At 63.2% G+C, this 17,227-nt stretch overlaps 1 protein-coding gene across 2 annotated transcripts in view; it reads left to right on the top strand.

Annotated features, from left to right (window-relative positions):
• Positions 1 to 17,227, top strand: part of RXRA (retinoid X receptor, alpha) — a 72,730-nt gene that overhangs the window by 42,790 nt on the left and 12,713 nt on the right. For both annotated transcript variants that reach the window (XM_011991526.1, XM_011991527.1), the window contains 2 exons: positions 6,051 to 6,220; positions 10,678 to 10,807. In XM_011991526.1, coding sequence (XP_011846916.1) covers positions 6,051 to 6,220; positions 10,678 to 10,807 — 300 coding nt within the window. The remainder of the gene's footprint in view (positions 1 to 6,050; positions 6,221 to 10,677; positions 10,808 to 17,227) is intronic.

The following is a 17,227-nucleotide window of genomic DNA, read 5'->3' as shown; positions in this document are numbered from 1 at the left end:
GTGAGATTCAGGCAGGCAGGAGGGCTGTTGACGCCTGAGGAATGAAAAGGTATCGGCACCACAGGCCTGCTGCAGGGAGCAGTGTCCATGAAGTCTGAGGCTGCCATCACACCGGGCCCTCAGAAGTCAGGGCTGGCCTTTCTGAGCCCTGTCCCGGGCCCTCCAGGCTGCACTGACTCCTTCCTAAGGCCCTGCAGCCCGGTCATCCATGTGCCTGTGATCATCAGAGTCCAGCTGCCTGGGCCCCCCAAAGCCTGGGGATGACACCCCATCCCATCTCAGTGGAACCGTGCAGTGTTGGGGCTGGGGGGACCTGGAGTCACCTGGTCAGACCCCTCCCCTGGTGCCCATTGGTGACTGGGTCCTGTTAGGAGCCCCCCCATCTGGGGGGCCACCCTGGACACCCCCTTCCTGATCCCCACGCGTGGTCTCACTCACCTCTTACCTGCGAGACAGAGAAATGGGGTACAGAGAGGTGAGCCATGGGGAGGTCTAAGGGCCAGCACCAGGCGTGGCGCCTGTTTCTTGCCGGTCCTTCCTTCTCTCTGTCCTTCCTCTTGGCAGTGCACAGCCCTGGAGACCGGACTTAGGGCCGTGAGAGAAAATGCTGCTGTCAGTGGGCCCCCGCCCTTTTGCCCCCAGCAGGATTCTGAGGCAGGAACTTGCTGCCGAGCGCTCTTGCCCCAAACACAGCTGCAGAACTCAGCCTCGGCGTGGAGGGCGCGTCTGCGTGGGCGGCGAGGAGGCGGTGAGGCCCCCGTGCCAAACGTGCCCTGCTGCCAGTGCCTCGTGCACAGGGGGAGTCTCTTGCCTCCCCTACCCTGGCTATGTGGGCTGCACAGCCAGACCTGTGGAGCGCCTTACTCTTGGGCAGGGACGGGGCCCCAGGTGCCGCCTAGGCGCTCGCCCTGCAGGGACCCCACACAGGACCAGTGGCTGGGAGGACTTGGGAGGCACCCTCCTGCCCCGCCTACATCTGGCTCCAGGTGGGTCCTGAAATGCGGAGCCTCCCTCTCTCCTCCTGGGGCAAACCCCTGCAAGGAGGGCTCCCTGGCAGCGGAGGGCAGGGCTGTTGGCTGCATGGGTGGGGCATTGCAGCAGCCCTGGAGAAAGCTATGGGGCCAAGTTGGCCAACGCTAGGTGCCTGTGGCCCAGAGCATGCAGGATGGGAGCTGTCGGCTGCGGGGGCTGAGCGCTCCTGAGTGTCAGGCCCCTGGCAGGCAGCTACGCTCACTGGCCTTGATGCCACGTGGTCCCTCGGCCTGGTTTGTGGTCAGACTCCCAGAAACTGAGGGTGGTGCTGAGGCGTCGCATCCCAGTGCAGTGCTGCGAGGACGTTGCCTCGGGTTGGTCCCAGGGCTGGCTGAAGGCAGGATGGCCCAGGTGCCCCCATGCGGTGACTCTGCCCCCGGCAAGGGCCCACTTTGGCTCTGGGGCAGATGGGTTCCCACCCCTATGCTGTAGGATGCCACAGGCTGATAGCATCTCCGGTTGGGCAATAGGGCCTGCACGCGCAGGCAGCCACCAGGAGGGACTCGTTCTGCAGCATTCCCGGGACCAGGGGTGGGCAGAGGTGGAGGGACATGCGTGGTGGGTGTTGTCCCTCTGCCAAGCTGAGCCTGGGCCTGTTTGCTGAAGCCGGGGGTGGCAGGGCTTGGGGGGCCCGGAGGCACACGTGCTGTGATGGGAAAGACAGGCCTCACGCTTGGGGGTTCCCACTCTGATAGAAGAGACCTAGCTTCCACCAGGGGTGGTGGGGGGAGACACTGGCCTAGAGGGGGCAATGCCTGCCCCCCATTCTGCTTCCTCCTCCTCCCCCAGGAAGGCTGCTCCCCATTTCCTCCCTGCCTGCCTTTGCTTCCTGTGCCCACCCTCCGGCTCTGAAGGACTGGGTGTGGAAACAGCAGTGTCTGGCGTGTGCACATGTGTGTGCGTGTGCATGCACTGCAGGGATGTGGCGGCCCCACAGGTCTCTGCTGTGGGAAGGGAGCCCCGGCTGGGCTCAGGTGTGGCCCTCTTGCCTTCTGGCCTATGACACTGGGCAAGCGACCTTGCCGTGCCCGGTCCTCAGGTTCCTCACCTGTGGTGGGCTGGAGGCATCGGGAAGACCCCTGAGAGCTTGTGATGAGAGTGCTGTGCGTGGCTGGTGGCAGCGTTGAAGAACAGTGGTCATGTGTGGGTGTGGGTGTGGTATGTCTGTGTGGTATATGGGTGTGGCTGTGGTGTGTATGTGTATGTGGTGTGTGTGGTGTGGTATGTGTGTGTTTGTGTGTCTGCATGGTTTGTGTGCACGTGTGTGTGCACGGTTCTCATGTTCCGATGCCTTGCTCTAGGTTGAAGCCCTGGAGGGAAAGTAAGCCGCTCCCTTTAGAGACTCTAGCTTGCCGTGTGGCCTCTGGCACCGCTCTCTGGGTCTCTGTCACCTCATTCTTAAGAGGAGGCCAGAATGGTTTGGTGGACTTCAGTCCTGCCTATCTTGGGCCCAGCCCTGGGCTGCACAAGGAACAGAGAAAGGACTCAGCCATTGCCACTATCCAAGGCAGAGGAGCCAGTGGGGCTGGGGATGCCCTTGGGCCCCGACATGCCTGTCTCAGAGCCGTCTGCCCTTCCCCAGACCCCCTCCCTCCTGCTCGACCTTGGAGGGCTGTGGCAGGTCAGAGATGTCCCTTGCTTCTGTGGGGCTGCTGCACCCCAAGTCCTAGGCCAGCTTGTCTCCAGAGGCTCGGGACCCCACGGATGCTGGGGAGGGGCCGCCTGGGTGGGAGTCTCAGGTCTTCCTGGGGGGACTGGGCTGCGGCGTGTGAGCCTCCTCTGCCTCCGAGCAGCCTCCTCCATGCCTCCACTCCGCCTCCTCCAGCCGCTGCGCTCGGGGCTGGAGGGTAAAGAGGCTCTGTGTTTACAGACGCCTCCCGCCCGGCCTCCGGCGCCAGCGGAACATGAGTCAAGCATGACTTCGTCTAGAAGGTGATTGTGCTGGCAAAGCATAAATCCCGGCCCCTCCTGCCCCCCAGCCTATAAATAAAGCGATCATATTTATAATGATGCTGGGCAGAGCTGCTGGGCCCTTCACAGCTTCAAAGTGCTTCACAAAACACTCGCTAATTAATTCTCGGCTGCCCTGGCGGAGGAGGCAGGTGCCAAGGAACCCAGCCCCAGGCGCCTGGGGAGGAACTGGCAGCGAGGCCCCTCGCTCAGGGCCACCCTTGTCTGGGGCTCCCCATGCCCTGGGGCTACCTCCGAGCAGGAGAGAATCCCTGGCACTGGGCCAGGCTGGCGCGTGGGGTGGGAGGCTGCAGTGACAGCTGTGAGCACCTCCAGGCCCCCCGTGTGCTGGCGCTTCCTCTTGGAGCCATCCTGGGGGCGAGTGTTGTCATTCTCGTCTTGCTGACGAGGGAGCCGAGGCACAGAGGGGTCAGGGGACTTGGCCGGGGCCACACGGCTGCTCGGGCTGTGGCAGGCTAGCAGGCTGTGTGGGGCTGGGGTTGTCAGATCCCAGGGCCTGCAGCTTTAGGCTGCTCACTGTCTTGAGCACTCAGCCCTGCCCCTTTGGTTCTCAGAGCCTCAGCTTTTCCACTGGGAAGACAGCAGTGCCATCTGTGTCTTGGCACTGAGACTTTAGAATTCTGCCCTTGCTGCCCATCCTTAGGGTCTCAGGGACCTGGGCCGTTGGAGGTTCCAGTCCCCCTCAGCTCAGATGCTGGCTGAGAGCTGCGTGTGCGGGTGCTTCCTGCCCTGGGGGCTGCTCAGCGTGAGTGGGGTCGGCTCTATAGGCCCAGGACCCCGTACAGGGGGTCGTGTCAGTAGTGACCCTGCTCAGGATGAGCACTGCCCTCTGGAGGGCTCATGGAAGTCCCACGTAGGGGCTGACTGGAGCCTTCTGCAGCCCCTGCCGGACCGTTGCCATTTGCCCACCAGCCCTGCTCGCCATCCTGCCCCCACCCGCCATCAGGTTTCCAGTAGGGCCAGGCCTGTGCCTGCCAACTGCGGGGTCCCTGGCTGGCCCCTCGGCCTGGTTGGTGCATCCTGAGGCTGGGGATGGGCCTCCTGGCCGGAGTCTCCCTGTGTGGGCGGAAGTCCCTCGCTCAAGCCAGTGGGCCATGCTGGCAACTGTTGGCACAGTGTGGCTGAGAGGCATCCACATGCGGCTGTTGCAGAGCTGTGGCTGGCGTGAAGGGAACCAGGCGGGGCTGGGGACCCCGGGCCTGGGGGTGTGAAGGGAGGGGCTTGCAGAGCCCCGAGACGGCTGCTCAGTGGAAACTGGGGCTTCGGGAGAAAGTGGCGGCTGGCACTGTGGCGGGTGGGGCAGAGAGGGTGCCAGAGGCACAGATACGTTCTCCCACCGTTTTCCAAACCCATCTGGAAGCCAGAAGGTGGGAGGGTGGGACGAGACATGGTCAGTCCATGGGTGGCTGGTGCCTGCGAGGACCCCAGGCTTCCAGGTTTGTGTTCTGCCCACCATCGAGACATCCTGGAGGGACTGGGATGAGCCCCGCCACAGGCTCAGAGAGGTGGCAGCTCCAGGAACCCCTCTACCAGGCCATACCCTTGGGCCCTTAGGAGGGCACCGTCCTAGACCAGGAGGAGAAGGGGCCTGGGTCAGGGACTACCCAGCCCAGCAAACTGGCAGGAGGACACAAGGGAGGGAGGAGTTGCCCCCAGGTCCGTGTCTGAGCTCGGAGGAGATACGGCGGGAGGGTCATTCCCAGGGTGAGAGTGGAGAGGCCTTGACTGGAGTACGGGCGTGGAACTGTGCTGGACAGAGGTGGCTGCAGGACCTGACAGTGCCTGTTGCTTTCCTGGCTCTGCTGTTTACTCACTTGGACAGTCATTTTCTCTGTCTCAGCCATAGTTTTCTCATCGGTACAATGGGGTAATGTGAGTGCCCGCCCCGTGGGGCTGTTGGGTGGTGGATGGAACAGAAGGAGGAGGTGGTGGGGTTGGGGACCAGAGCCCCAGCTCAGGACTTTCAGGGAAGGGGACGTGTCTCGGGGGAATGGCCCATAAGCCAAGTGGATGCTTCTGTCCAATTTCCATCTGGGTCCCCGTCTGCCTCCCGGCACTTCTGGTGGGAGATCCCCAGACAGGCTGACAGAGGGGCTGAGGTGGCTCCCTCAGTGTTCAAAGTGGACAGTCGAGGCAGGCAAATCCAGGTGGGGGGAAGCTGGGGGCGGGAGGAGCCGCATGTACCTGGGCAGCCAGGACTCATGCCTCAGGCCCCTTCGCTGAGCGCCCACCCCCGGGGCTGATCAGAGTCAGCTGGCTGGAGCCCATGCCTGATGCAGCTCCCGCTGCCTGCAAGCATCGCTCTGTTTTACCTTAATGCTCGGCCTCTGGTTCCACTGGAGTGGCTGCTTCCTGGAGCGGATTGAAAGGCATCTTGGTGCCCTGCTTGGGGCATGGTCGGTGGAGCTGGGTGGGCCGCCTCTGTGTGGCCAGGGTGGGGCTGGGCGCCTGCCCTCCATTTCTGGCAGGGCCTAGTGTCATTGGGAGGGGCGTGGGGTCTGCAGGTGCACGGTTTCCTGCTTGCCCAGGTGTCTCTGAGCCTGTCACCTCCTGGATATTCCCCTTGTCCAGGCCCTCAGCCAGCATGAGTGCCCCTGTGCCGCGTCATGTGTGTGCTCTGCTCTGCTTCTGGGCCTTGGCAGGGACTGTGTCTCCAGCCTGAGCCATGATTCCTCTGCAACCTCCTCCTCCAGTCACATCAACACCTCTTCCAGGAAGGCTTCCTGGTTCTCCCTGAGTCCATAGACCATTTGGGCCTTTCTCACCCCATGTTGAGGTCCCTGCTGCACCGTCTCCTGCCAGGCCCCAGGCAGGCTCCTGGTGTGAACTTTAATTGGAATGAATGCGAGTTGGCCTCTGTTCTCAGAGCACACAGCCACACGGCCAGGCATGGGGCAGAGACGGGGTCTCCATCACCCAGCGCTGGTGGGGATGCTGGTGTTGTGGGTGCGTTGGCTGGGAGCTGGCACCACCCGGCCAGGACAGCCTTCCCTGGGAGCCACTGGCCCGGCTGAGTGTGGGGCTGACCTGCACCTCCCGGGTTGTAGCCGTGCAGGAGGAGCGGCAGCGTGGCAAGGACCGGAACGAGAATGAGGTGGAGTCGACCAGCAGCGCCAATGAGGATATGCCGGTGGAGAGGATCCTGGAGGCTGAGCTGGCCGTGGAGCCCAAGACTGAGACCTACGTGGAGGCGAACATGGGGCTGAACCCCAGCTCGGTGAGTCACCGCCTCTGCGGGGGTGGGCAGCCCCACCTGCCTCAGTTTCCCTTACTCGCCCTCCCGCCTGAGCAGCTGATGAACCAGAGAGGTCCTGGGGGCTGCCCTGGGCCCTGTGGCCGCCTCAGCTCAGCCTCTTACCCGAGGTGGCCCTGTGGGCCCCTCGCCCCAGCTGGGCGGCACTGTCCTCTCCTGGCCCATGCACGGGTGGCCCTCGGGGCGGGGGCCGGGGACCAGGGGCCCTGCAGCCACATCCTCCTTCTCAGCCATCTCTGCTGGGGCCTCAGCCGCTGTGTCCCCTTGGAGTTTGGCCTCTCTGGGTGCAGAGGCTGTCCCTGCTCCCTGGTGCCCCTTGGAAAAGGTGTGGGAGGAGGCCAAGCCCCGGCAAGAGGCTCTGCAGGTTGGTTCCAGGGCTGGCTCTACCCGCAGCCGTGTGGCCCTGGGCAGGTGCCCAGCAGTCTCGGTGGCTGCCGTAGACGCAGGAAGCAGCTCCGCAGCCCGCCAGCTGGTCACCCCCATGCTCACCCTCCTGCCCCCTCCCACCCCGACAGCCTCAAGGGGAGGAGAATTGGGTGGGCCACAGCCCTGCTCCCAGGCTCTTCTCCTGGGCCGGTTCCAGCTGCTCCTGGAGGTGTTGGATTCAAGAACCCCTGGCCTTGTCCTCCCCTCCTTGGACCCTCCCTGTTACTGGCTCCCTCCCTGTGGCATCTTTGCTTCTGGCTGTGGCCTTGCCAGGGAGGGTGGCACAGGTGTGTTCTGAGCCCCTCCTACCCTAAGGCCCAGGAACCTGCACTGCTCGGGACCCATTGCTCCCTGGTAAACTTGTCTGGCTGGGAGACCCCCCCCTTGTCCCAGGCCCCACTGAGGGGGCAGCTCCAGCTGTGCCCGGGGTTAGGCAGGTGAGCTCCCGGCCGCCCGAGTGAAGGTTCAGAACTGTGCACTAAGCTTCCTGCTGCGGGGGACCTGGGTCCAGCTGGCCCTCAGGGCCCCTGCGTCTTCGCCGCGGTCACCGTGGTGTCCAGTCTTCACCCGTGTCTCCCTGTGGGTTTGGGGCCGGGACCAGAGCCCTGTGGCCACCAAAGACCTTGTACAGGCCGACCATGAGGTCGCCTCGACCTTTGTCCCTCTGTGGGTCCAGGCACACCAGCCTGTCCTCCATGCTGGCTGTGCCCTGCAGGTCGCTGTCCCCCTGCCCACCACTTCCCTGCCCCTTCATGCTTGTGGCTCCCGTGGCCTGGAGCTGGGCCCTCTGGCTCTTCCTCAGGCTTTGGTCTCAGCTGAGGTACCTCTGGCCTTCATCTGTGCCCCCGTCAGGATGGGGACTGCCCCTGTGATGTGGGCTGAGAGCACCTGCTCTTTTCTCTGTGGCCCCTGGCACTGGCCATCACAGGGTGAGGTGTGATCACAGGATAAGGTGTGTGGTGGGTTAATTTCTGCCCCCACGAGGCTGCTGGTGACGGCTCTGCTGTTCCTCACCGCCAGCTTCGGTCAAGGACAGCGACCCCACCCTGCTCCTTGGCACTCACACAGGGCCCGCACCCCTGCTGCGTCTGTCTGTCTGAGGGTGGGGGTCTGCTCTTGTCTGAGGCCCCGTGGCTGGGTCAGGACCACCCTGCTTCCCTGCCCTTTCTGGATAGGACAACCCATTGCCCTCATGTCCCCGGCTCTGCTCAGACCTCTACTCTGGCCGGGGACTGGGGCTGCCCGGCTGGGGAGAAGGTACGTGGGACCCTGACAACAGGCACCTTCTTTCCGGAGAAACCGTCCCCATGAGTGACAGGTGCAGACCCACCCCCAGCCCTGGCTGGTCTACACACCTGCCCCGCCCCGCGCCCGCCTCACCAGCCCTGCGGAGGGCAGAAGAGGGAGGGTGGCTGTGAGGGTTTCATGATCCAGCAGAAAATCCAAAAACAAGTTTGGCAGATGCACAAAGGGCTGCCACGTTTTTATTTCGTGAAGAAGGACACTATTTGGCGGGGGAAATCTGCCATCTGCTCTCTCCCTCACTGCATCAAAGTTGAGGGAGTTTAGAGAACCACAAAGGCAGGCAGGACTCGCTGGGGATAAAGGACACATCTTCCACGGGGACGGGGTCTCTCTGTGCCCGCTCACTCCCTGCTGTGCCTGAGCTCACACTGAACGCTCCTCTGTGGCCTGGCCTGGGTCCAACTTCCAGAACCGCTCCCTGGGCCCCTTCCCTCAGATGGGCAAACTGAGGTCCAGAAAGGGGGCAGGCTGCCCAGCGTCGCGGTCCTGGTGCCTGGTTTCTCCCCCACGCAGGGCAGGGCCTGGGCAGGTCCTGTGGACACTTCTAGGCAGGAGTAGAGCCCATCCATCTTACGCCTTGTGTTACACTAGGCACGTTGGATCTCCAGGCGAGAGTGGGAGGTTAATCCTTTCCCGAGGCCACACAGGGAGGGGGAGCCGGGTTCCTGCACTGTTCCTCCCTACCTAGGGGACCCTCTCCAGGCCTAGCCCTGCTGGTACTGGAGTCAGAGCCTCACACCTGCCGGGAGTGTGCCTCCTTCTCCGCTCCAGCCTCCTGGCTCTCCAGCCTGCCATATTCTGCTCCCTGTCCCGGCTGTGCCCACTGCAGGCACATGGCAGATGGTGACCCCTGTGCCCACTCCTGCAGAGGTCCGAGCCAGCCAGCCCAGGAGGGCTTGAGGCTCTGTTTCCTTACCCATGGCACCAGCCTGTCACCTGGGCCTGCTCTGGGCCCTGTGTTGGCTTCCGAGAGTGGCCGGCCAGCGGCTGGGAAGTTCCCGGGTACAAGGATCCCAGGCAGAGCCACCTGCTGCAGACGCAGTGCTTGGGGCTGGTTTTCCCCACATCCCCCCGCCCCTGCCAGACCTGCTCGATCCTTTCTCAGGGATGCCCTGTGGCAGATGGGCAGGCAAGAAGGACAGGCCCCTTTCAGCCCCCAGCGTGACAGAAGGAGAGGCTGAGGCTGAGAAGCTGGCCTGGCTGTGGCCGGCCTGGGGGGCGCTGAGCACAGAGCCAGGAGCTGTGTGAGTGCTGGGGGCTGCTGATGCTGCTCATGGAAGGTTTGCAGAGGAATGAGTGAGTCACAGACCTGTGTAGACTGTGGCGAACCCCTCTCAGCCGAGGGATCTCACCCCTCTGTGCACCCCTTCTGGCTCGGGCCCCCAAGGGCTGCCCTGGCCTCTCCTGAGGGGCCAACTGCAGGCACATGACAGATGGTGACCCCCGTGCCCACTCTTGCAGAGGTCCGAGCCAGCCCAGGAGGGCTTGAGGCTCTCCTTCCTTGCCCATGGCACCAGCCTGTCACCTGGGCCTGCTCGGGGCGCTGTGTTGCCTGGTGAGTCTCTGTGCCATTCCTCGGAGGCCTTCTCCGCCCTCAGAGGCCTTTCCCGCCGGGCGCTGCGTTTGGTCTGCACGCCTCTGGCGAGCAGGTGGATTCTGTTTGTGGAAACTCTTCAAAGGGAGGCATTTTTCTCCTTGGCGGATGCCCTGGAGTGAGGGATCCCCGAATCCTGTTGACGGTCGTTCCTCCTGCAGCGGCATCACGGAGGGGGCCGTCGTCTGAGTTCCCCTTACTCAGGACACAGAAGGTCCATGACCCAAGCCCCACCTGCCAGGAGCTGGGGAGGGCTCTCCCGTCCTGCCCTACTTCAAGGCCGCCTGGGTCCCCTCATCTGTGAGACTGAGTGGCCCTTTTCCGGCTAGGGCTTTCCAGAGGAGCCGTGAGTGCCGCCCTCTCTCTGTGCCTGGGGCCTGGTATCTCAGCCGAGTCGCCTGCCCTCCCGAGCTCCCACATCCATGCCTGCTGGAACGTGAGAGGCCAGCCCTGTCCCCAGGGTGGGCCACCGTGACCGTCAGAGATGAAGGCGGTCAGTCCCACCCTGCTCCAACACTGCCCCGTATCCGATTTCCCCAGCTCCCCGCGCCTGCCGTAACCTAGTGGCTGGAAACAACACACATTTTATTATCTGACTGTTCTGTGGCCAGAGAGCCAAAATCAGTCTTAGTGGGCTGACGTCAAGGTGCCTGCCGGCTGGCTCCTGCGGGCTCTGCTGGGGAGTCTGCCTCTGCCTCTGCTTCTGGGGCTGCCACATTCCTTGGCTCATGGCCTCTTCCTCCACCTTCAAAGCCAGCAGCGTCTCTCTCCCCTTGGGCCCCAGTGTCTGTGATCGCATCTCTTCCTCTGACCCTCCTGCCTCCCTCTCACAGGCCCCGTGCAATGACCCTGGGTCCCCCTGGTGGTGCAGGCCCACCTCCCAATTTCAGGCCACACCTAATCACCTCTGCCAAGCCCCATGTGCCATGCAAGGTCGCATAGTCCCAGGTTCCGGGGATTGGGAACTGGGCATCTTTGGGGGCCGTATTCAGCACCCCGCATGGGCCCAGTGTGTGGGGCAGGGCCGGTCTGGCTGTGTTCTGTCAGTACACTGGCTTCTGGGACTGAATGTCCCTCTCTTATTCCTCCACTATAGCCGAACGACCCCGTCACCAACATTTGCCAAGCAGCCGACAAGCAGCTCTTCACGCTGGTAGAGTGGGCCAAGCGGATCCCACACTTCTCAGAGCTGCCCCTGGACGACCAGGTCATCCTGCTGCGGGCAGGTGAGTGGCGGGGCCTGGGCGGGGATGGGGACGCCATGCAGATGGGACACTTACTGGGACACTCCTCGCTCCCAGGACACTTCCCCATCCTGGGATACTCCCCCCTCCTGGGACACGCCCCCTTTCCGGGACACTCCCCGCTCCTGGGACACACTCCTACCTCCTGGGACACTCCCCCTTCCCAGGACACGCTCTCCCCTCCCTGGACACACTCCTACCTCCTGGGACACTCCCCTCTCCCAGGACACACTCCCCCCTCCCCCGACACTCCTCCCTCCTGGGACACTCCCCCCTCCCGGGACACTCCCCCCTCCCAGGACACTCCTCCCTCCTGGAACACACTCCTCCCTCCCAGGACACACTCCTCCCTCCCAGGACACACTCCCCCTTCCTGGGACACTCCCCTCTCCCAGTATACTCTCCCACCTCCCAGGACAATCCTCCCTCCCAGGACACACTCCCCCAGCCTGGGACACTCCCCCATCCCGGGACACTCCTCCCTCCCGGAACACACTCCTCCCTCCCTGGACACACTCCCCCCTCCCGGGACACTCCCCTCTCCCAGTATACTCTCCCACCTCCTAGGACACTCCTCCCTCCCAGGACACACTCCTCCCTCCCAGGACACACTCCTCGCTCCCTGGACACACTCCCCCCTCCCGGGACACTCCCCTCTCCCAGTATACCCTCCCACCTCCCAGGACACTCCCCCATCCTGGGACACTACCCCATCCTGGGACACACTGCCCCCTCCCGGGACACACTCCCCCCCCGGGACACGCTCCCCCCTCCCGGGACACTCCGCCATCCCGGGACACTCCCCCCTCCCGGGACACTCCCCCCTCCCGGGATACGCTCCCCCGTCCCGGGACACTCCCCTCTCCCGGGACACACTCCCCTCTCCCTGAACACTCCCCCCTCCCGGGACAGTCCCCCCTCCCGGGGCACGCTCCCCACTCCCGGGACACTCCCCTCTCCCGGGACACTCCCCCATCCCGGGACACTCCTCCCTCCCAGGACACTCCTGCCTCCTGGGACACTCTCCTACCTCCCGGGACACTTCCCTGTCCTGGGACACTCCCCCCTCCTGGTACACACGCCCCTCCTGGGACACACTCCTACCCCCCCGGGACACTTCCCCGTCCTGGGACACACTCCCCTCCTGGGACACACTCCTACCTCCCGGGACACTTCCCCATCCTGGGACACTCCCCCTTCCTGGAACCTCTTATGGACTATATGGGACTGTTGGGGGAAGGGCCTGGGGCCTCAGTTTCCCTCCATCCCTCATAAGGAGGTGTGCCATGCGGGGTCTCTCTCAGTGGCCTTCAGAGAGGTAATGGGCTGTTGGTGGAGACTGGGGGGCTCTGGAGAGGGAGGCTGGGTGTGTTCAAGGGGCTGCCCAGGAGGGCCACGTGCTCTCTGCCCTTCTCCTCCCACTCCAAGGCCACAGCCCTGTTTCCATGCGGAAATGGTGATGCACGGAGCCATTGCACAGAAATGCCTGCTCCACGGACAGCACACTCCCCGTGATGTCATGCGGCGGCCAGGACGGTGGCTGGGAGCTCAGCTTTGGGGTTTGGGGATCAGGTTGGCAGAGGAATCCTGGACGGGGCAGGCCCCCCCCAAGCTGGTCCCCCACCTGGGAAGGGGGTGTGAGGGACGTGCTGATTGAGGCTGGTTCTTGCTGAGGCACCCGGGGTAGCTGTGAGGCCAGGCTGTTAGTGGCGTCTCCTGTTGGTGAAGCAACACGTTGGGTGCCCAGGTCTGCCCTCACTGCCCGGCGATGGTGCTGGTCACTGTCCCATGTCCCCCGGGCCCAAGAAGCCAAGCTCCCTTAGGGCCAGGTGTCCCAGCTGCCTGGAGGCTGCTGCACTGTGGGCTCCGCTGCCTCAGCCTGACTGGGGAGCCTCAGCCCATACAAGGCGGCTCCTAAGTGAGAAATGGAGAAGGCACAGCCAAACGGAGACAGGCTCCTTGTGAAGCAGGGAATGTTCTGGAAGCTGTTTGGGTCAGGGCTGCGACCACACAGACTGTGTGTAGAGGGCCTGGTGCCGCCGTCTCCCTCCCAGAAGGACTCTTCTGTCCATATTGGGCCCTGCCGGATGAGCCAGGATAATCTGCCATCTCAAAGTCCTTGACTTAATCCCGTTGGCCTCGTGTCTGGTGGGTCCTTGCCCCTCTGGGCCTGAGGCACGTGGCCGTCTGCTGTTGTGGGCTCAAACTTCTTTCAGAGTGTGGTGCGTATTCTGCCTGCCAAGGGAATCCTGCCCTTGTTTGCAGGGGCTCCCCCAAGAGCCCTCGGCTCGGAGGCCCTGGCTTTGCCAGCTACAGGCCTGCCTGACCCCAGTGGTCTTTGGAGAGATGCCCAAGGGTTTTGCTGGGAACGGATGGTACCCCCACCCCGCCCCAACCCAACAGGCCTTTCCAGGGAACAGTCGGCCGCATGCAGCTTTTTTACTGGGGGATCTCTAGATGGTTGTGCGCTGGGGGCCAGGCGGAGGTCCGAGTCAGATTGGATGGCTGTGTTGGTCGCCATATCTGTGTGGTGCCTGGCCCTGCGGTCCCATGTCTGACAGCTTCTGGCTCCAGCATCAGCCTGTGTAGGGGGAGCGTGGCGGAGCGCGGCACTGAGGGCCTGTGAGGTATGATCGTGGCGGAGCGCGGTGCTGAGGGCCTGCGAGGGGTGAGCGTGGCGGAGTGCAGTGCTGAGGGCCTGCGTGGGGTGGTTGTGGCGGAGTGCGGTGCTGGGTCCCCACTGAGGTCCTTGCTGACCTGTGTCCAGCGGGCCCTGCTCATGCATGCTGCCAGCTTCGAGGGCCACATGGTGAGGTCTGGAGCTGCATTTCCGGCGTGAGTCCCAGCCCCACTGCCCACCAGTGGCTGACCTTGGCCGAGTCACTTACTCTCGGTGCCTCATTGTCCTTGCATGTTCTGTCTGCCGGGGCCGGCAGCTCACGCATCAGGTGGTCTCCCCAAGCCCCTGTAAGGTCCACTGAGGCACATGTCCAGCTCAGATGTGGAGCACTGGAGTTGGAAGTCTGCACTGGCCAGATGGCTGGAGAAGACCTGGGTTGACCCCAAGGATACACTCTGCCTGGCTCGTATTGGCTGAAGGGCTCTGTCCTCCTCCAGGGGGCTCGGGGCTGGGGCTGTGGCTGTAGCCTCTGGCTGGTGTTGGCTGGAGGACTCTGTCCCCCTCCAGGGGGCTCAGGTCAGGGTCCGTGGCTGTAGCCTGACTGGGGACGGGGGTGCAGTCCTGCTGGGCTTTCTTCTGGCGGGAGGCAGTGGCGGAAGTGAGGCCCCGCTCAGCCCTGGCAGGTGCAGGGGGGCACTGAGTGCTCCCCCATTATGTCCCTGTGCTGGGCCCTCCCACTGTGTTCCCAGCGCTGGTGGGGGAGGTCACTTCCAATGGACTGCAGCAGCGATGGGAATGGGTGCCCAGACCTGGGATTCCCACCATTGTGAGAGCCATTGGCCATGCAGGTTCAAGGCCCAGGGTCTCTGCTCACTCCGGGGCGTGTCCACCTGTGGCTCTCGGTGGCACTGAGCTGGGGTGCAGTGGCCACAGCCCTGCAGGGGCCCAGAAACTGGTGGAGGATTCCAGCCGGGCTGTGGGAGGCTAACGTCACGCATGTCTGCTCCTGCCGGATAGGGCCCCTTCCTTGGGGTGGGCTCCTGCCCCACCTGTCTAGGAGGCCTTCAGAAATAAAGCATTAAAATGAATAGTTTTGGCTTGTTCCATGGAAGCTCCGAGTCACACCCTGACGCTTGTGTTTGTCAGATGAGTAAACTGAGACAGGGCCGGGTCGCTCACAGCTTTCAAGTTCCTCCATCCAACCTCCTTCCCGCCTGCCCCCTCATCCCAGGCTGTTGGGTTCTGAGTCCGCGTTAGCTGTTCCAGTGGGGTCTTCCGACGGCCCGGGCTGCACGGGCACCTCCTGCCGTGGAGGCGGGGGGTTGGGGGGAAGGGGCAGGCCTTGCTGGGCCGTAAGGAGGGAGGAGCCAGGCTTATGTAGCAGGCCCGAGGTCCCGCTGTGGGGACAGCACACCACTTGACGTCCCTGGTCTTGTTAATCCTGCCCACATCTCCGGCCCCAGGACACAGGACACAGGGGAAGCCAGGCTGGGCTCTTGTCACTGCCACCCTGGAACGGGATCCCCATCACAAGCCCCATGGGGACAGCAGCTGTGACTCTGGGGGGCCCTGCCCTGCCTCATGGGTGTGGACTCATTTAACTCTCCAGACCACCAGGAGTAGCTGTTCTCACTGTCCCCTGTGCTGAGGAAGTGGCAGCTCAGAGGTGAGACAGAAACGCGGCTGAGCCAGGTTGGAGCCCGAGGCCCTGGCTTCCCCACGTGACCCTTGACTCCATGCAGTTCCTTCCAGAAGTGCTGTCCAGGGATCCTGCAACCCCAGCAGATGCCCTGGGCATGTGGGCAGGGCCACAAGGGATCTGCAGGAGTAAGTTCCTTGGGCAGGGCCAGCCTCTTGAGTTGGAGGACGTAGTGACCAAAGGGGCAGCTCCAGGTAAGACTCTTGGTCCTGCGCTTGGAGCCTGGAGTAAGACCTGGTATCTCCTGCATCACTGAGGTCCTTCTTCTGAAAGGCCAGTGCACCCTGAGCTGTTAAAAGCTGTGGCTCTGCCGGGCCCCCACATCGCAGGGCCAGGAACTCTCCGTGCGGCAATGGAGCACTTAGGAAGGTGAAGACGCGCCCCAAAGGTTACAGTAAAATGGATTCCTCTCCCGTTTTCTCTTACGTCCGAGAAGGAGGAGGGCAGCTTACAAAGGTGTGCGGGGCAGGAGAGGAGAAATAACGGAGTGAGGACATCGGGGTGGAGGGACGGGGGACAGGGGAGCTGAGATGCAGCTGGCGTGCCGGAGGGTGCAGAGAGAGACTCCGCGATGTTCTGTCCGTGTGTCTGGCGTCCTGACCTGTATCCTGTGCTGAGGGCCGCATCTCGGCTCAGCAGCGTGCACCCAGCCGTGCACCGGGCCCCTCTGCTGGGCACACCACAGTTTCAGAGGCAAGTCCACCCTGATACCTGTTGGGTGGCCCCAGGGGCTCTCGGGGCAGTGGGAGGGGAGGGGGCCACCGCTCCGGTAAACCCCCAGGCCTGGAGGATACGAGGGAGAAAGGTGGGCCCCAGAGGCCAGGACTGGCCAGGGCTGGTGGGTTTGGGGCCAGCTGTGCCCCAGCCCAGCTCTTGTCCTCAGGCCCCTGGGTCCCTGCCCCTGGCCACAGGAAGTTTGTCCACACCGGGCCTGGTGTGGGAAGGGAGGGAGAGCCCTTTCCTGGGAGAGCATTTACTCTCACTGGGTGTCAGACCCAGTACCTCTCAGCCCAGGAAAACCTGACAGGCTGAGCTGTAGGAGGGGCAGGAGTGGGAGTGGGCCCAGGGCTTCTGTCCAAGTCTCTGTGTGATTTGGGGCAAACCTTTCCCCTCCCCGGGCCACAGATTACCCACACGTCAGATTGAGGGGGTCATCTAGATCAGAGTTCTCCTAAATGTGATGCTACAGATGTTTCATGGGCAAAAAAAAAAAAAAAAAAAAGGTTCTGTGGTCAAAATCTGACTGGGCAGCGTGGAAGCTGTCTTCATGGCTGACTCGGCTGAGTCCTGGGACGCCACTGCACACTGCAGCCTTGGGGTGTGTTTCCCAAACCGCCGCCCCAGGGAACCCCGCTGTTCTGACGCCCCATTGCAACGGGCTGCCTGCTGCCACCTGGCAGGGAGAGGGGATGCGTGACAGGTGGGAGGTGCCTGTCCCGCGTCTGTGGCAGTATTTCCAGCCCTGGCTTTTCCATCAGACTGCCCGTGGTGCCGTCTGCATGCTCCCACGGTGGTGGGGCACAGACCCCACTGTTCCTCCCTCATTTTGGTTGCACAGCTTGGGGCGAGTCGGGTGCCATCCCTGCCTGGTCTGTCAGCACACCTGGGCGGGGTGGCCTCGGGGGTGGGACTTCCCTTCTGGGGCCCTGGGATTACTCAGTTGTGAAACAAGGAGAATGGGGGTGGTGACATGACGGGGTGGGTGTGTGCTGGGAGGGTGTGGTGGGCCGAGCCGGAGCTGGCACGGTGGTCCCCACCAACTTCTTGCTGATCACTGACCGCCTCATGCCTCAGTTTCCCCCTCTGTAAAACAAGGTTAATGCCAGTTTTCCAGGATTACAGTTGTGATTAAGTGGGAAATTCATGACAGTGTCGGGGTAGAGGCTGGAGCCTCTGGAGTGCTCGGGGAGTGCAGAAGGTGCTGAAGGTGACTGTGCGACTGCAGGTGATTCCGTGTCACCCTGTAAACGGAAGCCGTTAAAACAGTAATGCGTGTGCACGCGAGGGTCCCTGACTGTGTGACTGCAGGTGATTCCGTGTCACCCTGTAAACGGAAGCCGTTAAAACAGTAATGCGTGTGCAC

Source organism: Mandrillus leucophaeus, unplaced genomic scaffold (genome assembly GCF_000951045.1).
Source record: "Mandrillus leucophaeus isolate KB7577 unplaced genomic scaffold, Mleu.le_1.0 Scaffold398, whole genome shotgun sequence".
In the NCBI taxonomy this organism is placed as follows: domain Eukaryota; kingdom Metazoa; phylum Chordata; class Mammalia; order Primates; family Cercopithecidae; genus Mandrillus; species Mandrillus leucophaeus.
The sequence above is the reverse complement of the archived record's forward strand: the minus strand, read 5'-3'. Positions and strand labels throughout refer to the sequence as shown.